Source organism: Homalodisca vitripennis, chromosome 5 (assembly GCF_021130785.1).
Source record: "Homalodisca vitripennis isolate AUS2020 chromosome 5, UT_GWSS_2.1, whole genome shotgun sequence".
Classification (NCBI taxonomy): domain Eukaryota; kingdom Metazoa; phylum Arthropoda; class Insecta; order Hemiptera; family Cicadellidae; genus Homalodisca; species Homalodisca vitripennis.
The window spans coordinates 138,296,832-138,320,441 of record NC_060211.1 but is presented as its reverse complement, the minus strand read 5'-3'; the positions used below and the strand labels follow the sequence as shown (position 1 = coordinate 138,320,441).

At 30.0% G+C, this 23,610-nt stretch overlaps 1 protein-coding gene across 1 annotated transcript in view; it reads right to left on the bottom strand.

Moving 5' to 3' along the window:
• LOC124362928 (opioid-binding protein/cell adhesion molecule homolog) overlaps positions 1–23,610 on the bottom strand; it is a 291,364-nt gene that overhangs the window by 7,050 nt on the left and 260,704 nt on the right. Inside the window, exons 2-5 of the mRNA XM_046817824.1 lie at positions 21,445–21,542; positions 11,555–11,762; positions 5,539–5,697; positions 2,028–2,156 (exon numbers count right to left, since the gene is read on the bottom strand). Coding sequence (XP_046673780.1) covers positions 2,028–2,156; positions 5,539–5,697; positions 11,555–11,762; positions 21,445–21,542 — 594 coding nt within the window. The remainder of the gene's footprint in view (positions 1–2,027; positions 2,157–5,538; positions 5,698–11,554; positions 11,763–21,444; positions 21,543–23,610) is intronic.

Genomic DNA, 23,610 nt, shown 5'->3' with positions numbered 1-23,610 from the left:
ATTTGTATATAAGAATGATGTGAAAGTTAATATTGAGGTTAAAAAATTTGATTTTAAGCACAAGGAACTTTCTACAGAGACATTTATGACCCCTAACTGCATTATATTATTCCCCATTTAACCCTTTAGTGACATCGTAATGGTTATATTTTGAAACTGGGAATATATTTGGCCATTGTTGAGCTTAGTCTTTAGGGCTTACTTTGTAAGTACAAACTAAACATAAAAGAAATTGAATTACAAACACTTAAAACCGTAATAAATATTGGAAAATTTTCTCACCTTGAGGTATTTTTAAAAAGATAACTTGAGTGGGGTACTTTCCCCATGGGTTTTGAGCAACGATTATGAAACAATATCATAAAGTAGGCGAAGTGGTAAGTAAACTTTGCATTGCAATGTTACATATTGGAATATTGAGATCAAAATTGTGTTAAGAGTTAGTAGTTTTAAAGGTTACTGCAAAGAACGGTGTAAGATTGCAAAAAGTTAGATCATAACAATAATCTTCTAGTAGTATTTAGCATCATTCCCCCAGGAAATAGCATATAGTTTTATTGAATTATCCGTCAGAAAGCTCTGCGCTGTTGGAAAATCTATGAAAACAATAAGAAATAGCCGAATGTAAAAATTATTCTAATTCATATGTAAAGCTAAGGGAACTATAAAATAAAATTTGTGGCTCGAATAGATGCTTTGATCGTGACATAGGATTTTTCCTGTATTTCTCATTATGAGAGATATTATACATTTAGGTTATGAATTTGACCCAGTGGGCATTGGTTTTAGTTTCTTATATGTAGTATTAAGATTAAATCTCTAAGACTTCTTACGTCGTCTAATAAAATTAATAGCCTTCAATTTAGGTAGGTTTTCATAAAAATACTTTTACACATTTTATGAATGTTTATTAGGTAGTTTAGACTGTATATTACTACACCAGTATGGGTCAGAAACATAAAATATAACATAAGATTCAGAGATATACAAATCTAAATATAATAAAAATCAATGTTCTACCAGTTGAGTTTGCCAATAAAACATCTGTGAGACCGATGTGACAGTTCGCCTTAATAACGGGTTCTTTGTTGCAAAAGGCTCCTACTATAGTGCGCAAGGCCTACTGTAAACGTGTTAATTAATTCTGCCATACATGTTTTTGCATTCGTTATTTAGGTCAAGGTAAACAAAACTTAAAAAATGATCAGAAATGTTTTATCTTACTTTTATAAAAAACATGTTTGAAAAAAAGATAATAATATTTTTAATGATATTAAAAGTAAAAACTTTTAAATATCTAAACTATCTGTTAGTTACTAACGTAAATTTAAGCTAGCAACGGACATAATCTACAGCATTACTTTTATGGCTGAAATATTTACGACATGGATAATCGTGCACTACAACATTTAAAAACTAATATTAACTTTATTTACTGACTTATTTATATAACCCTTACACCAAAATGTTTTCAAATTAATTTCATTTTTAAAACTTCCAATTTTTTAATTTCAACAAAGGTATTTAATTGCAACAAAAATATTTAAAAAAATTCTAGCTTTTATTTTTAATGATTTTTAAAACTAAAATCTTAAACGTAAAATACACGCACAGACAGAATTTAAACGAAGGCGTAAATTGAAGAAAACATTACCAAAAGATTACCAGATATGTTGTAATCATCCTGCAATGTCCTGGTTTTTGTAATTTATAGGTGATAAAAATCCACATATTTCTTTTTCACTTCGTATCTAATGATGATGAGCGGTCCATCTTCTCGCCACATGGGCTATTTTTTAAAATTTAGTTAGGCCCGTTATTTTACCTGAGCCCAAAAAGTACTTACATGATAACTGGTTTTGAGATTTATATCACAGAAAAGAATTTTAAATTATAATTTATGGGTTGTTTTGTGGAGTTGTTTGTACAAGTGATCTTGGAATAAATCCATCGATATTGACTCTGTCACTAACTTATAAAACTGTTAAATTAACAATAGACTCTTAATCGTATACGAATATTCTTACAGTGAACAGTTAGCATGATCCTCTTGCTGACGGAGGGAGGAACGCCGTTGGAGGCGATACAGAGGTAGGCACCCATGTGCAGTCTGTTCACCCGGGATATGTTGAAGGTGGAGCCTTCAACATTGGTAGCTGGAAAATGAAAGTTTTCATTTAGTTTAAATAACAGCACCTTGTTAAATAAAAATTATTCAAATAGTAGTTATTAATTAATACATTTTCTTACAACTTATTAATAACAACCTGTCATTTAGTTCTTGGCTTATCTTCATTTGTATTAAACATTGGCGGGTATTGACAAAAGTGGTTGAAAAATGGTAGTTACTTTTACTTATAAACTTCTAAAATATATAATATAAGTGGTTTTTTAAATTTAAGAACTTTACTAATATTGATATTAAAACAATTGGGCTTGTATCACAAAGTTTCAAAGTGTAAGTAAAACTTTAAAATCACTAACATAAAAACTTTAAAACATAGGTAAAACAGTAAAACTTTAAAGTTCAGTTTAATACATTAAGTGCTTCCTACCTTAAAAAAATATTTAAAATTGATAGTTTATTACCATGGATTTGGATTTGAATGGATGTTTACTTATTTATAGTTTTCTGTATAATCGCCAATAAAAATTATTTTTGAAGTATGTAAACATCATAATTGTAAGCTATATAAAAGAAAGAAAGTCTTAAATATTCCAGGATACTAATAAAAGATTATGACAAAATAAGAAGTCTTTTTTGGGAAGGGAAATGTACATTAAAACCCTGAACAACAGAAAAGATATACCTCATTATGATACCAATACTTTTTAATACATTGAATTCAAGACATTCTTACTTTCGATTCGCTCTTTAATTTTTATTCCTCATCACCAATTCCTTCGTCAGCTACTTGTCATATTGTTATATATATATATATATATATATATATATATATATATATATATATATATATAAGTTATTAATATACATGATTATGTGTTTAGAGCCTTTTCTATTATTTTTATAATTACTGTGCAATGGGAAATTTTGATACTTATGTATCCTTTTTTAGCTGAACACTTAATACCATACTGGTGCCTATGGACACATCATTAAGAGCAGTATTTTCTCTGAGTACGGTATACCTCTTTATTAACCGGTAGAAAATAGCCTTCATTACTCGGATGACAGGGTTTTAAGTTACACACAACTGGGCTGCAAATAGTTAAGGATATATTTTCAAAGTCCAGTTAATTTAGCTGAATTCCCTAATTTAATTATTATATAGTGTAGTGTTCTATTGGTTCACAAGTACAAACCACTAAAAGGAGTTTTGGTAAAGTATTTTACGTTTAATACTATGTAAACAGTACCAAGAAGCCAGAGTATTTCTTTGTCACCTAGATAAGGATTTTGTACTTTTGTGTTTTAAATTAATGGTTAGGCTTAGTAAATAGAAGTCTTTAGAAAGGTCCAAGACAGGGTACAGTAGTACAGGGTAGGAAGGTAGACAATCATATAAGGTAGTATTGGAACCGAGAAAAATTTATACATTTTAAGCGTTAATAAAAACTCTCAAAACTTGAATCCTACTTGCATTATTTTTGGTTCGCCACAATAAAATCAATAAATATGGAAATAATCTGTACTAAATTTGGACCATGCTACAGCATCCAATATAAAATAACAAATGTTATAAGGCTTTATTGTTTGGTCAAGAAAGTATCACATACTACACATGTCTAGTACAAGAAAATAATTTTCTTGATTGTATTGTACTCGTACATGGAAAACTTAAATCCAATGTTTCCGAAAATAAGAAAAAAAACATACAGAAGTAGCTTTTTACGTTGTAGTAGGCTTGATTACTAAATGCAGTTGTTTGTTAAATTTTTTTTTGAAATACATTATCCATTGTATCCAACTTTTTTGTATATGCAAACATTTACAGTAGTACCTATTTCAAGTCATTTAAAAATAAAAACTATTTTTGAATAAACTTATTACTTGCACCTATAAGTGAAGTTCTCGTCTAAGTAGATATTTCGTTGTTTCGAGTTCTAGTTCTATTCCTTATAACAGTCAGCATTCTGTTTCTAGCTATACATATAGCATACTTTGCTTTTTTAGCAATTTAATTCAAATAATAATAATTTACTGATTCATACGGTTGTATTCTAAAATTACCAAGACATTTTAATGAATATTAAACTAGCCAACAAGTGACAAGTGGATATAGTACTGTTATGTGAAAAGTGTGGCGATAATATCGTGTATATTTTTACTTATAAGCGACATGTCCAATATCATAATAACTCTTCTCTATTCGCATGTTTTATCTCTAACGTCTTTTGGTGCTTTACATTTACTATAATGTATGAGTCAGGAAAGTTACAGCTTTGTTACAAACCACATGCAAACCTGTGTAAGCGTTACTGCAAACCTGAACACGCATGTTGTTTATACAGCACAAAGTGTAAATTATGGGAGGTTTTACTTTCGGTATATATTCTCAGAATTATAGCAGTCTCTCTATTTCGTATTAGTTTCATAAAATTAGGTAATGTCTTCTTTTTTAACTTCGATAAAAGTTTTTGAGGAATATTGGATTAAATGGAATAGTTTAAAATTATTATATACTAACAAAACGCTTACACATGAAATGTAACACAATGCCTCTTGAAACCAAAGTGTTTCATGACGATGACGGAGAGTCTAATCTTTCATTGGAAAAGTGTTGCTTTATTATCTACTAGCCTATAAAAAGCAACCTATTATTCTAGCGATTGAATACTTTAATTGAGAACGTGTCTTAAATAGTAAAATTCTTTGTAATTCAAATGTAATTATATCTTGCTTTAACATCAGTGCACAGTGATAACATGTTCTACTTCTAGTAAACAAAATACTCACCAAATATACTCAGATAGATAATATTGCATTGTAAAATATATTGCAAAATAAACCAAAGAAAAACTGAAAATATTCATTTTTATTACATAATCATAAATCCAGTGATGTGGAAACTGAATTTTTTTCATACTCCAAATATATATATATTACTTTATACTACTTACTTACTTACTACTAATATATTTGGGGTTCGACTCCCGGCGGAGCAAGTACTTTTTGCGATTCAATGTTTATTGAAATTAAATAAGGCCATTGTAATTAAGGCCATTGAATGTAACACACACACACACACACACACACACACACACACACACACACACACACACACACACACACACACACACACACACACACACATATATACACATGGATATTGGTGCATCGCATTGTAATATTGACTTTTACTGCATTACGGCACAGCTATGGCTTGAAAATAGAACCCTGCTTTTCGTGGACAAGAAAAATCCTCCTGACAATTACCTTCTTGTCCATTAGGTAACGTGATGGGCTCTCCAGCCTCCGCCGCCATGTGATGTTAGGTGCGGGAGAGCCGGAGGGGGCACAACTCAACGTTAATGAACTACCATACTGTTTACATCAAGCATCTTCCTGACAGTTACCTTCTTGTCCATTAGGTAACGTGATGGGCTCTCCACCCTCCCGCCGCCATGTGATGTTAGGAGCAGGAGAGCCGGAGGCGGCACACCTCAAGGTTACTGAACTACCTTCCCGCACTACCATGTCTGTGCTGGTTGGTGAGTCTAGGATGTCTGGAGGTACTGCAAAACAATATATATTATTTTTATGGTAAGTCAAACGTTTATCTCAAAAAGACCAAAATCTCTTTACTGCATTTTCACGGAAACAAGAAATATCTGATTGATTACATAGCTAATAAGGAGAAATATAATAAGAATAAGTCTTATAAACATGGCTGTTCAACTGAAGTCTTTCGTGACCTCAATAATTTTTTAGTGACACACAACAAAATAAAGGTTGATTGACATCAAAATATTTATTTCAATTCATTCAGTGTCTGGGTACATTTAACAAAAATAGAAAAGGAAAAAATTAATTTTTGAAGCAAATAATTAACAATAAACTATATTTTTTTTGTTTTAATCAAATATGCAATTGTTTGATTAAATCAGTGAAACTAATTCATAAATAGGTGTTAGTGCAATGCTCTATGAGTATAATCTTCAGTACATTGTGAAGTCCTATTTCGTATTAACATTTCTCATGGTAACATAAGTTTGTCCAGTGAACTAGAATATTGGACCTGACCTCTATAAACTTTCCTTTCCTTAGGGACATACCGCCGGCCTCCCTAGGCAACATATATATTTACTTTAGGGAACAGATGATAACACAGTCACGTAGACATTTCGAAACTAGGTATGTTGGAAACGATTAGTAATCCTGGAAACATATATCTTTACTTAGCTAAACATAATGCACACTATATTTATTTGGGTGTTATATCTTACAACATAATTACATGACTTATAGTTATAAATTTTGAATGTAAATATTAAACTATACACTAATTTCCACCCTGTTTAAACAAGTAAATGAGTAATTCATAAATTATTAATTGATACATACTGTCCTGGGTTAGTTTCAATATATTTAGAAATCTAAAAAAAATCAAATATGAAATTCCTATAAATAAATAAATATATATTAAAAACATAAAATACATGTAACGTGGGTCAAACAAGTAAGCTTTAGACAGTTAAAATATCTAGACCACTCTCACTTCCAATATAAATTTGATATTATTTTTCGGAATATATATAATTGAAGACAACAAATCATTACACGTACGCATTGCAAATGACTGCCCAAACCTATTTTAACATGATTTTCTGGATATTTTATAGTAGTTAGATGGTAGTCTTTGATTTAATTCACTAGTTTCGATTATGGTCCTATGTTTAATTAGCTTTAAAAGGCCTAAAGACAAATACCTTGATTGAAACTTTTTTAGCAAATTATTTGCAAATTGTAAATTAGATTAGAATGGTATGTGCACTATAATTTCATACCTAATATTACATATATCTTTTTAATATGTTCAACGAAATTGCAAAACTATATTTTTGGACCATTTATTCGGTACGAGAACACTCATCATGTTATGCGACCGGTGTCAAAATCAGCATACCCCTTTTCCGATTCAAATCCATTGAAACCCTTTGAATACAATTAAAACATGGAATAATATTAGAGTTTCACTTCGGAAATGTACTACCTTTTAACATATTTCAAACAGAAAATTGCATAAAAACTATTTCTAAAAAATTAATAGCGCTTCCGACTCAGTTAGAATAAAGGTTAAATATCACGTGGGACCGTATTATTACGAAAATACTCTCAATGTTTGCGTGTTATATATACGTAGCAATATAAGAATTTATCATTCCATAATCTTGAAACATTATAAGAAAACAGTTTTTATAAGCATACAAATTACTTTGTAAACACCTAGACTTAATTTAGTTACAATTTATCTGAAATTATATACAAACAAATATATTTATACATATTCAGTTGGATACCTCTATACCTTTAAACGGCCACCCTCTGTAAAACGTAACAGTTAAAAATCATAAGTAACAATAAATGTTTGCGTGAAATTTAATTTCGACAATGTTGTAAAAACCTCGAGATATAATTTTATAATATATATATATATATATATATATATATATATATATATAACTATATTTGTGTTTTATCTCTATGTTGGGAATTTGTCAAGTTAAGTTTTCCTAAATGCCAATGACAGTTATTTCGTAACGTTTTATTGGGTAAGACTGACTTACTTACGAGCTTACCTGAATATTGCTTCTGTATCAAGTTTAGCACTATGTCAGTTATCGTGTTCCAAATTGCTGACCAATATTATGTACTAATTCTGTGCACCTACTATATGGAAATGTAATTTTAAAATAACGTAACATGCATTATTTTAAATGACCTAAAATTCAAAACAGCTAATCTATAACCATTCCTTTTTTAACATTTAAATTTAAGCTAGTTTAACAGATTTTAAGTTTGTATGCAACCTCAATGAAACCTGTTCCGGGGATGATTAAAAAGTTGACCAGCTACGTACGTCCATAATTTCTGGTTAAGTGATTAATACGTTTATTTTCTCATTACCATTTCTACATTATCATAAATAACTGTGAAGGTTTTTAAAATTCAAATATAAAAAATAATTTTTAGAGATGGGTTAGTAGTATTTTGCTGATATTACTTCTAATCATTGTACCCTAAAACAGCTAGATGTGTACTATCTCAATCAGTCGCATTCTATTCCAGATGTCTCCTGCCATCCGTCTCAATAAACAACTGGTCAATGGTTGGAACTCGATCTCACCAATAATTAAACTGCTGGCCGGGAGTTTTAAATCACAGAATTCTATTCATTTCCGATAACGACGTTGGCACAAGATTAAAACAAAACTGAAATTTACTGTTGCAGAGAGAGTGTTGTTTGTTTTAATATACCTATAATACTGCAAACAAATTGAATACCAACGATTTATTATAGCATCGCTTTCATCATATTACTATAAATAATTTTCATAGTATAACATTTTATAGTTCAGTTTAATGTATTGCATTCTACGATAAATTTTATGGCTAGTTTTCTTATTTTTAAAATTAATTATCTACACTGATTGAAGATCTACTTTTCGAATATTGAAATGGCAAAAGTCGATAATATGTAAATGAAGTCTTCCAAACCAAACCACAAAATATCATGTTTCAACGTATTATGGTTTTTATACATTTATTTAATCTCAAATTTCTCGTTGCCATCATGTTAAAGTAAATGTATAAATCAAAGTTAATAGCAAAATATTTTGTTAAGCGCTAATCTCAAGAACGGCTGGACTGATGCAGTTATTTCTTTCTGTCAAATTATTATTTCAAATGTTTCCAAGAATATTTTGGGAATTCAAAATAAAGTTAGTTAGTATTTATGTTTCATATTAAAATTATATTAACACTAATCAGCTGGTAACACTTTCAGAAGAAAGTAAAAAATAGGCTGAAACCTCTGTTCACATTTTAATTTAAAAAAATAATTATTGTATAATGCTTGATTAGTACTGTAATACAGAGAGAAAGTTCAAATTCAATATAGAAATTTCATTCCAGATCACTCAGTTATTGATGTATTTTTTACTTCTAATGAATTGTGAAAGATATTTAAACAATGTTCTAAAGCCAACCCTAATGAGAAAATATGCGAAATTTTCCTCTTAAGATAATCTGAACTGATGGGCTAATTAACATAATGATACGGTATGTTAACAGTGTCTTAAGGAAAAACAGAGAAATGAACACTAAAATGCATGAACGATCCACTCTGTACTAGACTGCAACCCATAAAACAACAATACTTCAGAACGCAAAACCTTATAATCAATTATTTTAGAAAGTCGCATAATTTTTGTAAGATTATTTTCCCGTACCGGAAGTAGATATGAATGAATTAGGTAGATATTATTCCTGGACCAGTATGTGCATTTTATTTTATGGAGATAGATCTTTTCATCGGAAGAACAAGTCTAACTCAACTGTGGAATTGGAAGTATCTTAGATCGGGAAAACGTGAAAAGGATGGAAATGAACTCTTTTGACCACAGTTGGTTTCTAGACTTGTTTAATTGTATTTTCTTGATTGGAGCACAAGGCAGACTCAGCTGTAGCAATTAAAATATAATTAATTAGAACCATAAATTGTTCTATATTTGCAAAACCTGATATAAGATTCAGATTAAACTATGCTACACTTAGGCATAAACAGTAATGAAATATATACATGTCGTATGCCTACTTCAATTTCATAGAACTCCATCGTATTCTCAGATTTTGTTTGATAAAGCTTGGCCAAACCCCATAAACTGACATGCAACACAATTAAACTTGATGATCATCTTATAAAAATGAAATGCAAAATCTAAAGTATATAAGTTACTTTGTTTTCAAGATATCTTTAGGACAGATACAGTATTTAAATATCCAGCGCTTCTTGAGATAGGCTTCGCAAACATTGAGCAAATACACTAACTGGTCGTATAATTGTTGTATGATATTATAAACATTTTAGAGCGTTGAAGCAGTTTTAATATCCAACAGAAGTTGTTAAACACTCTGTATATAAATTTTTCTGAAAGACATTCGTTGGCTCCAACAAAGACGGGTGGTTGCGGTTAGCGTTGGAGAGGCAATTATGAGGTTAACTGTTTACTGTTCATTCAAACACCGATAATGGCCAGATAAGTACTTCTCCACCCGGCTTTCATCAATTCAGCGTTTTATTATGTTGACCTTTGAATATTCAGGGAGTTTTTATAACTAACTGGTGTGATGGCGAATTAGAAAGAATAAATTATTCCATTTCTCGGTAAATAATGTTGAACAAATAACTGTAATGGTTATAACTCTTATTATAATTCTACATTTTACATTTTTAATACTAAAATAACTAAAAATTTCATGAATATAGTGCATTAGTTTATTTGCAATTATACACGTTTATAGTAATATATTTCTGTTTGTTTCACCTTTATGTTAGTTTATAGATTATAGGTGAAAATATATACACATTTACAGTGAATATTGAAATATATTATGAAAATTTCCGATTTGAAATTTGAAATTTATGATTTTTCTTAAAAGCTGAACTCCTACATTTCAGAAATGTCCTAGGCCTGTAGTTTGATTTTATTGGGATAACCTATTACAAATGGCCTTTAAGAACTATGGACACTATTTATACTTATTTATTGGGAGCATATAAGTAATGCATAATACGATCAAGTTCTCGTATTAATATTCTGTAGTGCTATATAACTGGTTACACGTCTACTAATCCAATCGCTCAAGGAGATAACTGCATGTGTTTCCATTTCGGTATGTCTGTATGTCCGTCCGGCCGTCTCTATGATATCTCTAAAAATATTTTAAAGGATCTATAGACTTTAAATTCAGATTGCAAATTTTGATGGTGTAAATAACTCCTTGGATTTGTTTGAAGTTTATAAACTTAAATGAAACCAGTCAGTAGGCTAATAATTTTTTTATTTTTTCAGCCTGAGGAATTTTACTATCCCTCAGTCTCTTTGAAGGGTATCATTTACATGAGCTACATGCTTTAAAATTCAACCTTATGGAAAGTGATTTGGCATCCCACTATAATGTCTTAATAACTGTGTTTTTTAATGACAACACCGATATTACCACTATGGGTTTATTCTATGGGTTTATCAACTAAGAAAAACTAACATTCGGCAACATTTCAAACTTTCTTTCCATTTATTCATTTATTTTAATTCGAAATGTTTCTGAAATATTGCGTTCAAATATATCAGTTACGATTTAAAGTTAAAAACTGGATTCAGGAAAAAAAGAACTAAGCTATAATTTAAGGAATTTAAAATAAATGTCTTCATATGGAGATGATTCTGAAGAAGGCTAATACAAAAAAAAGTTAATTTTTACAAATCAATATTTCTATATATTAAACATATGTTATCAATTATTATATTTTTCTACAAACATTTTTAACACTACCAACATTCTCTTTAGTTCTTGTATTTTAGAACTCACCGACGACATCTAGGAACCCCACTTGGCTCTTCATGGGGTCGGTGTTAATCTGACACATGTACCAGCCGCGATCTGCTTGCCGGATCTCCCGGACGTGCAGGATCCACGTGCGGTGATCACTGTGGGTCACTCCGATCCTGTGGTTCTTGGTGATCACGTGGTTGTGTATCGTCAGGATTGTCTGGGTGTCCACTCTCAACCACGCCACCTGGAGGAATATTAGTAAAATGGCTTAAGTTCACAAAACAAGTTTCTATTTATTGCGTTTTTACATGTATAGCGAGATAATGACAGCATAAAGAAAGGAAATGGAAGAGGAAGCATTGGTTTATAATGTGTCATTGACTAGAAGACATACCGTTTCTGATTCTCCATGTGACACAAGTTGGGTGCACCCGGCACTGAACTAAAGTATAGACGTCACAATTTGGAAGACGGAAGATCCACATTTAATTCCAGATACCCATGTTGTAATACCTGGACCTCTTAATTTGTGCGTTAGGACATCATGAGTTGTGGGATGAACACTACGTGTTGTGCCCACAACTATCTTATGGTTTGGAAAGAAGAACTCATGAAAATGTTATTTTCCATAAACAATTGATTTGTAATTTACGATGATTAAAAAAATCGTGAATGGTGTTTGTAATCGTGTTGTATAAAGTACTCCATGTATCATTCCAATTATGACTTTTCGTAACTAGTGAAGAATGTATTGAATGAATATGTTGCTTAATACTATAAGAAACATACTATAAGTTATTTTCATTGTTACTATAAGAAGACTAAAGACACTTAGAGATTTCCTTATGTCCAGGTAAGTTTACCACCTGAAATTGGCATCCAGATTAATAAGAAATTTGAAAGAAGCGTGAACTGTGATCATAATGACTAATAATTTGTTTCTAGAAACTAATAACTTTGTTTAAATAAGTATTATATTTCATAACTTTTTGTCAAAATAACGAGCAGCAAAATCATAGCATAAGTAGATATATTAGTTTACGTATTAAAGACAAATGGAAATAGTTTTCATTTAAAATATTCTTGCCTGTTGAGCAGAACAGTACACGAGTTCTAATATAAAATTCTCTCAGCTTAAAGGTAATCAGTAGGCAAGAGGTCTGCAGGATAATCAAGACTGACATTTACAAGAGCGGAATACTGCCGGTTGACATTTGGTGTGTTATCCCTGGGATAGGGTGACGCGCGCTCTGAAAAATGTCACAATATCGGCATTAGAGTTGATTGACAAGCCGGTAAACCGGGGATGAGGCCCTCTCGCGTACCATGGCTTTGTGACATCCCACCCGCCAGTTAGTTGAGGAGCAAATGTCGATGGAAAGAATCAATACACGTCAGACACTGTAGAACTTTCAATGTTTTTCAACTTATGAAGACTCTAAAACAAAAAAAAGCTTGCATTATTTAGAACTTTGTATGAATGACGATTAATCTGCTTTTAAATATTGAATTAGACTTCGTTGAATAAAGTATCCTAAATTCGTTGTAATAATTCGTTTCGGATAGGCTGACAGGAATTTGTTTGATCAATTTTACTGTTCCTGAAGTTTCAGTGAAATTTGTAGTATAAACCATTGGCAGGGATCTGTGAAGGTCAAGAACTTGCAGATTTCAAATCCTACTATTTCAAAACAACACCATTCAACTGAGTCTAGCTAAAATGTGGTCCTATACATCTACAAAACACCTTTCAATATATATATATATATATATATATATATATATATATATATATATGTATATTTTTAGGAGAATTTTTAGAATGAATTCCAGTTCTCGAACAGTGGTAAATCAATCTAAAACCTGTTATAGGGACTGGAGATTTCTAAATCTTTTGAGGATCTATTTCTATAGTCTTGTGCTCTATTGGACCAATAGCCAGTAAAACACGTAGGCTTATCTGTGTTATAATGTTTTAAATGTGTGGTGGCTTTGAGATCAAAATGACTTAGTTATTGTAAAATTATTATAATCAATTGACCAAGATTTTCTTTGTTAAATTTGTAGTAAAGATTTAAGGTCACTTTAAAAAAACACCAATGATAAATACAGTGGATACTTTCGATGCAATTTTATTATTTTTGAGCAAAGACACGCCCAGGGTGTAAAGACATATTACATGAGAGTACTTAATCAATTTACCCTATTAGATGATCAACCCAAATGTGTAACTAGCCTGAGAAGTATGGCAATCAATCCATCCATGAAACACGGAGTTAAGTGTATTTGATGATTATTTAAGGAACAGTAGATTAGTTAACAATTGATGTTAAATAAATTTAACTACTATAAATACTTAATCATTAATATACTGAGATCGTTTTCGGTCTGATTTGTTACATAAATAAGCGCATTATCTAAATTATATAATTTTCATTCCACTCTAAACAGCCTAATCTTAAGGAAAATTATAATTTAATGTTAATGCTAATTATAACCCATAGTTGTATAATTTTATCTAGCTATGTTATTGGTACATTTAGGAGTTAACTATTTACATTTCTATATATAGCTATTCAATAACTAATAGCGATGTGTCTGAAGAAGGCAGTCCTTACTATCGAAAGTAGTTAAATTATCATAACAGATTATAACCTTCATGTTTAAATGTATTTCTAATGTATATAAGTTCTTCAATATTTAATATGTGGTATCTATATTAGTCTATTTATTTTTATTGTAAATCCTTCAGAATAATGTATAGTATACAACATATTGTATTCTCAATAACTGGCGACGTTTGTATTATTTAATTTTAAGAATTGTATTCAAAATTCTGTTTTACATATATAAAACGCGTTGTAATATTTAGATAATCTGTAATATTTACATTTATATAAGGTTTTTTAATGTATATCAGATGTGTGATAATGGATACTAAATGCTAAAAAAGGTACTTGTTAAATATTTGTTCATGTCAATCCAATAAATTTGGCAACCTAGAAACTTTACATACCGAAGAAGTATTCATTCTTCTCTAGATTTAATTTTTCTTATAAAGACAATTTGATGACATTTTATTCTTCTTCGTTTCCAACAACATTAAAAAATATATATTGTTATGGGTCTTAGAATTTAATAACTCCATCAGTACAGTTGCTTTTGCATTAAGTAGTACAAAGATGTTTTATGAAATGAACCAAACTTTTATAGTTATTGAAAAATTATTTCTTTAATCAATGTTTCATGTGGAGGCACTGGACAATCACCTCGAAACATGAACTCAAAGCACGTACTAGCTGTCTTCATTCACTTCATGAATACTAACATGTAAATATTTCCATTTGAATTTTGAAAAAGTTTTTTCGTGAAACAAGAATGTGTCACCGGGTGAATAAAGCCAATATGTCAACATCAAAGTCTGATGATTAGGACAGTGACAGTTGCTGTACGTGTTATCCCCGGTTCAGCCTGTCTGTCATAGCTGCCTTTGTGCTTCACACCTAGTGTCATTCTTATTATTGAAAATAAGCGATTGAAAAATTCTATAACACTCTCGTTTGTGTAACCTAAAAAATAAATTGTATTGATGATTGCAATATAATATGGTATTTAATCACATAAATATTATGACCTTCCGGTTGTTTTATATATCGATTTTATTTTCCTATATGAGTATTACATTGGAATAGTGAAAGAAAAACTACTAATAGAACTTTATTTATCGAACAACTAATTCTATATTACATACTTTGTATTTATTTAATAATGAATTTATTAGTTATAAAATGATCAAATAACCCCTTACATTTTAATTCCATGTAGAAAAAAGATACCTCTTACCGAAACTATGCACATCAGAATCAGGTACTACACAAGAAAATAAGCTGGGCCCCTAAAAGTCTTAATCATAGATATCGCTCATGCTTGTGTTGATATGTGCTAGATATTGTAATTGTCCCTACAGATTATTATTTCATGATTTCCCCTTAGCTTTGACTAGAAACCCGTACAGGTGCTTTTTTAGTATCATTCCATTGAATGGACCTTTAAATGACATATTACAAGATAGATAACACAAATTTCGTATTACTCTAAGAAAGTAATTTATAAAGTCTGGTGAACGTTGTACATAGATATCTCAATCCGTTTAGAATATATCGAGGAGTATCAAACCTATTTTACACCCTAGATGTAAGGAGTTGTTTTCCCATAAATTTGTCTAGGATCATTGAAGACATATGCTGTTTATGTCATTGTATTTATTTGGAATTTACCTTTCAAATGTTGTCACAAATGTATATTAATATATATATATATATATATATATATATATATATATATATATATACATTAAGACAGACATTTTTGTATTTCATATGGGGAGTAATACAATTTCATCTGGCTGTTTTGAATTTAAAGATGTAAGCTTATTTGTACTTAATCATATCTTGAATATTGTCCCAAGTCCAATAACAAGTCTAATACTTTTATTTAAATTATTAGACTATTTTATTTAACCTTTATTCTTGTATACTTTGAATATAATTTTTTCTTTTATTGCTGTTAGTGACAGTAAAGAAAAAACTTATATAATGACATTGCTCCAATATTGGGGTAACAGAAAACGGGCGTAGAGTCATCCAGGTCTTTAGATTATATGGGTAAAAATGCATTACTATTTTTTTGTTAATAGGCATCGTTGAGACTTTGGAGGTGTTTATTTAAATGTTTTGTACAAAATATTGTTAATTGAAAGGTAGCGGCAGTAAAAAAATATATATATGTAAAAATAATATACATGGTATGGGCAAATTTGTTGACGATTCTAAACTATCTAAAAAATGTTGTTTTTTTTAGCCTAAGCTGATAATATTTATAATATGATTTATACAATATAATTCCCAATTAAAACATCAGATGATAAGTATATTTCCAAATAATAATCAACAAAATATAATTATCACTCCTGCAACTACTTGGAATATCTCAAGGATTCATATTAGCTGCCGCTTAAGTTTACAAAACGAAATGTTTGTAACTAAGTTACTATTCATCATCGAGTAAAAGACCAGAGTTTTATTTTAAGCGACATAATTCTAGCAATGTTAGTTCTTATACACAACGTTTGTTCCTACGTATATATGATATTCCATAAGTGTTCCAAGTAACTTTCATGCGAATATTGAGTATTATACAATAATATAACGAAATTAATCAAATTATCTGTATTTTTGAATAATAGTTAATATTTTATACAGGTAAAATTCTGGCAATCTGAGATTAATATTTATGTTATGTTTAATCATATAACGTTATGATAGATCATTCGCGTGAATAACCTATATTTTACTAAGCTTAAGACTTGAACTGGCAAATTCCCACTTCTTGCTACAAAACGGCAGTTTTTTTATATTTCTTAAAAGTAAAAACTTTGCTTATTTAGATTAATCCTATGAGCGCCTATGTCATTACAACATTATGTTGCAAATTAAATGCTAATAGTATTTTTTATAATAATTATCTGAACCAAAAATATACATGTTTATTTATGCACGGTTATTCTTCCTAAATTTGGGATAAAAACGTAACCGTTAAAAGGTTAGCAATTATTACTGAAATGCAAGCATCTCTTCGGGTCAGCGTACGGGTATATAACGACCGCATCACTTATTACTGTTTTTGCTACTATCATGCCCACTTCATATGCTGCACTATTTTCTTTTCGTAAGAGTCATCACTTGTTTTAAGGGAGCAGTTCTGAGCGCCGTGCTTAATTGTTTTTTTCTTTATAAACGTTGCGTCCTTCATACAGGTCATGCTTTTATAACACTTACCATTAAAAAACAACGTTAAAATATGTTGATATAGAGGGAAAAAATGTTTATCTATTATATGTATTTTAAATATTGTTTTATTCTGTTAAAACATAAAAAATACTTGTTGTGGACTTGTGAATTTTAGTTGCAAAGGGAAACAGGTAGATAAAATGTATAAATGTCATCTATAAATAACGAGCGGAAAATGCAGAATTAGGTATGCATTTTAATTTGTATGGTATGACGAATGCATAGCATCAGTGATAGGGAAACTTACACTTTTGAAAATTATGAAACTATTATTTAGAAACATTCTAAATTTAAAAAAAATATAAGCATAAACTGATATCCAAAATCAAGGACTATATTTGATTTAAATGGTCTAGAAATATTGTTAATATACATATATAACAGTTTGTTATGATTCAATGTTACCCATCTACCTATTTGTAATTTTTTTTAAATTGTTATTTCCAAAATAATACCAAATCTGAAAAAATATCATTGACTTACATTAAATATCTATACATCTTAACAAATATATTAAACAAATCAATTAGGATTTCAATGTATAGCCTTTAAACAATCTATTAGTAATAAAAACCGTATAATAAATTTTATTGGAATAAATACCAAGCCTGACTCTACAGGTTCTGAGGCTCATGCATGCACACTTAACAAATATATACCAAGAGAACAGAATTTGAATGACCACAGTGTTAAACACAGAAATATGTACATAGAAAGCGAAGCTTAGTTCTATTAATTGTAGAGTGTATTTTATATGTTTATACAATATTTGTTTTTAATTTAAATGCAAACGATATATCTGTATTTTATGAGTATAAAGGTTTAGTGTATGTAATGTATATTAATTTAGTATATTTTCTAAATTCAAAAATACTTTAGTAATCTTTTCCAATTATTTATTCATTTCAACGAATATTTCATAACAATATTGAATAGGTTCAGTCATTCTCAAGGTTAGCGCTTAGCAATCCATTTAGACGTTAATTTTGTACGTGAATTATCTCTTTTAATGAAAGAAAATGTACATAGTCTGCCTGGTAAAGGTAGACCAAAATAACTTTTTTTATTTAAGAGAAATTATTTAAAAATATGAAAGTTCAAATATGAAAGTATTTTTAATAGAAAGATATGAATGTGCTACTGTATTGTTTTCCATCTAGCATGAAGTAATTTCTCCACTGTGTATCAAGAACGTACGTTTACATAACATTCTAAAACGATATATGAAATAAAGCACTCGCTATTAAATATATACAGAGTATACAAAAGTGTACTACAAGTATACAGCTGTTTCAATAGCAACTACACCACACTATTTAGCAGCTACTCACTCATACATTGTGTCTCGGTTAACTAGTGTCATGAATGAACTTTAACTCACCCTCTATTGGTTTGAAGGTAGTAGTTAACAACAACACAGTATGTGCTATTTTATCTAAGATTTTGAAAGAAAAACAGTTTTCATCAAACTTTATACTATTCAATCTATTAACAACTTTCATATCGTACAGTTCTCATATTCTGGAATAGTGAAAAATACCGAAAGAAATAAAAATGACCAATAAGGAAAAAATACTACTTTTTTATAAATTTAAACGCCCACTACGTGTTGAAGGAAAACCTTTGATTCGGATTTTCAGCGATTTACCCGCTTGAAATTGATGTTTACTGTATTTTCATGGCACCTAGACGTATATTTATTTGAAATTTGTTGACGAACCCCTGGGTAGGATGTAGTACAAATGTTTGAAGCTAATTTAAAAATGAAAATCTTACAGTTACACACTTAAAGTAAAGTAGGAAATTGTACCAGTTTAATATACATAGTTTAATAGCTGCATCATAGCCTTCACATTTTTAAAACACTGTATGGATAAAGGAATATAAAAATAATTTGTATTAAAAATCAAAACAGTATTCATTGCGCCTATTCTGGTAATTGGATTCGATCTCAGTTTTCCAGTTTTTTTTTACTTGTCAATAACATATCTACCACGTCAAGTCCCTGTCAAGAGTAATGGTATTGTGTTTACCGTATCCTTTGTTGTCTACGTTCACAACCCTTGAAGTGAGTACGCTTTCCCTTTCAAGTGACATGCAATTATTAATTTATTCAGGGAAGTTTGAATACAACATCGCCCAAAAGGTATAGTAATATTCAAATGCAATGTTTGATGTTTCATTAACTTATATAAAACAATCAATATTGATGCCACCATTTATAACAATTTTTAGCAGTATACGTTCGAATATTTAATTGCAGTAACAATTTCGTTACTAAAGTCTAACATTCTAATATGGTCTAACCACATGTAAGAAAAAAGTATTATCCAAACGACCTATAAATTATATGATTGCCATACACTACTCATTAATAAATGAGTAATAAAACGTTGTGTATATAACAAGATTTTTTGCATGGTATTTACTCTGCAATTATGATATACGCTTGTACTGAATTTAAAGTTGTAAAGTAATTGAAGGAATGTTATATCTAAAATATAGTAGACTTTAAAAAATTTTTTTATTAGTTGAGTATGAAACTTTCTTATATCATAACTGTATATATTTTGAAAAAAGTATTTGCTCATTTTCTGTGTTTCAATTTAAAATATTTTGTTTAATTCATAACTTGTTAGGTATCAGTTAATAAAATATTTTATTAATTGCATAACGGCTCAGTATTAACGAAGCCTTCCACTTAGGAGGCTGGAACACTTTATTTACATATGTATGTCTGTATATCTAAATGTCTGACCGAAGATAGTTAAAACACGCTGTAACTGTAGACTTGTAACATGCTGCTTCATTTCTACATAAGCAGCATGTAGTTTTAATATGGTGTATTTCACTATGTGGAATTTCACTGGGCATTAGCGAATATTTTATTGTTGGCTAAGAATGACTCTCCACAGAAAGGCCAAAATATTTCAATTAATAAATTGCGTAAACAAATATTTCGACGCAAAAGAATTTTATATTAACCTAATAAAAGTTAAGGCTGTTGTGACAAGACCTCAGGTTGAATTACCTATGTGTACTATGTTACTCGTTGCAGTCATGGATACCCTTAAGAAATATTTTAGAATATTCTTAAACCCTCAGCCCTATCTCATTTAGTGACACTAACCATTATCGAACTCATTATGTAATAAGAAACAAAACACATTACAATATTTCAAGTGTTTAGGTTAGTTTGTTCTCAAGATATTATGGAGACAGAGACGTACATACATTGTTCCAGTCGCTTGAGCGATAGGCTTCGCTGACGCTCAGCCAATCACAATAAGAGTAAACATCACTTAAATTGCTTCTATTTTATCATATACAGGTAAGACTTACCATTTATATAGAAATATTGTTTGATATAAATATATGTAACGTAAATTGTTTTTAGAGAGATTGTTTTGAAGAAGAAATGGAAAGGGTTTTAGAATATGTTGCAATGAAACTGACAGCGAAAGCCATATAAACATATGGAAATTATGAAAAATATTTTATAAATTTTGACTCATATAAAGTTATTCTTTTCAATATTGTCACACAAAATAAATTGCTTAAACTATAATATCTCCTTAGCTATACTATATAGCTAAGTAAGTATAGTATATACTATACTTAGGTACAGTATGTTATATGTTATAAACACCTTCATTGCTACTCGTATATGAGATATCTCCGACAAATGTTCCGACTTCAATAAACATTGAATCTCAAAAAGTACTTGCTCCGCCGGGAGTCGAACCCGGATCTCTCACTTGCCGGGTGAATGTGCTACCATTACACCACAGAGCGCTTACTTTTTCCGATTCAATTATTTTGTATTTGGCCGTATCTGTCACATATGCATTTAAATAAGCAAACTAACATATGATTGGAAGACCAAATACCTGTCAAACGACTTTTTATTTACATTAAATTGTATACATGGCAATTGCCTTATTTAATTTCAATAAACATTGAATCGCAAAACGTACTTGCTCCGCCGGGAGTCGAACCCGGATCTCTCACTTGAATATATTTATATTCATATACATTTTTAGTATACCTGTAATTTAACATGATTTAGTAACAGACCTTGTATGAACCTAGATCATCGACAACGCAAACAAGTGTAGCCTCCCTTCCTACAGGAGCAGTCACGTTGATGATGGGCTCCCCAAACCGCGGGACATCTGAAACAGTTAGGTCATCGTTAGAAATCATACAATATTTCTAAATAAAAAAAACCTTTAATATGGATTATATCGCCTCGGGAGTTGGGTAAATACAAAAGTATCTACCCTCATTCAGGAATAATTAAATATAAGCGCTAAAAAACATATTTGCGTCCACATTTTTAAACCTATATCGAAGAAAACGAATTCATGTTTTCAGCTGCTTGCTAAATCTCTCCTCAGAACTACCCAAATGTTAGTAAGAAATGAAAGAATATTATTTAAAATTGTTGTTTTCTATCCATAAACATTACTCATTATGTTAATTGCACTAGAATTTCCGCTTTTTACAGATTTTGTTTATAATATACTACGCTATAAAATTATAAAAATTCATGTACGGTGAAATATTTAACGTGTTATTTATATTCAGTACTTCTTTTGATCAAACTTTTCAACATCTTTTAAGAATAGCTTGTCTACGTATTAAGAGTGACACAAGGTATGGAACCAGTTTGATACCCATAACTTTGTTTAGGTCATCTAAATTATATCCTTGTAGAAATTATGAATATGAAAACGAATAGTTTACGTTTATATATGTAACACAATATTCACTCTGGAATTTTCTAATAGTATTAATTTACATTTATGATTCTGTTTGCAATATGCCATTTTTTACAGTTAAATGTTGTTTTGAGGCAATCGTACATGGGATGTACAAATTATTAGACCCGGTTTTTAATAATATTAATTTTAAGGATTTTTATTTTTGTTGACGTTTTATCATATTCCATACTTAGTAGGTCTTATTAAAAGTTCCGCTGTTAATTTTGTTAAATACCCCAGCAATATGCCTCTTGCCTACAATTTAATAGTAACACGAATATAACATTTTATTTATACAATGCTTTAGTACACAGTACATAGTGGGTATTTCATACAATATCGATCGACATACAGTATAATTGAGTATCAAGGATTTAAACTGATAGAGCTATAAAAAGTGTTTAGTCCCTGTTGTGAGAGATATTTGTAATCAATTACAATTGGTATTAGCAGACTTTAAATAAGGTTAGGATATTTTAGTTTTCCACAAGTTATTTTGGTAAGGGTTGCAGTTTAATGAGACCTTTAAAAGTGAATAGATTTCCAACATCAATCATTTTTTACAAATTGGGACATTTTGTCAAATTTTTTAAACAATTTTGTGGAATTTCCTAAAATAAATTTAATCTATAAGGATAGAATAGTGTAACAAATTTTGATAATCTTTTATGAGATAAACTAAAAGAGACGTATTGTGTGTCTCACCATGTATTGTACTTATGTTATATGGTTATACTATTTATCATACGGATTCCCTATGTTTCTTTTCTTCTTCAAAACGTATTAAATTGTAATGTATAATTCAAATTCCCTATTCAAAATACAGATGTCATTCCTCATAATGATTAACTTGTCATTTTTTTATAGAAGATCCTAATAAATCACTATTTAATACGTTTCAATAATTAGAAACATCCTTCAACTTTTCTACGAAGGTGTGTTCATTCAGTAAATCTTATTATTTGCAGAGATAAAATTAAGGTTCCTTTTAAATACTGCATGCTACTCCTAAATACCCAAGCTCCGAGAGATCAATCCTAATTCCTTAAAATGCCTAGGATAGTTTCAACCGTGACCTCGTACGCAGAGTACTATTGTTGACCAAATACCCGACAGCAATAGCTAGGCATTACGTGGTATTGAATGCTCCTACATAATCCTATATTATCTAATGCCTAAGCTCAGTAATACAAATGTGTATCCATAATCAATGTGGTATTACCTAGATAACTCGAATATATGTATATATGTTTATTACTTCTGCCTGATATACACAATAAAGCCAACTGCAAAGGCATGTATCTGAAGAAAATCGTATTACAGATGAAACCCTGCCTCGTACCGTTATGCTAAGCCTATTCATGATTAATACCGCTATTCCAGGCCGCTCTCCAGTCAATGGTCAGTCCACGTCCGATAAACAGGATTCAGTGTATTGTTATAACTCCCATTGTGGCTGTTTGGTGGCCTTGTCGTT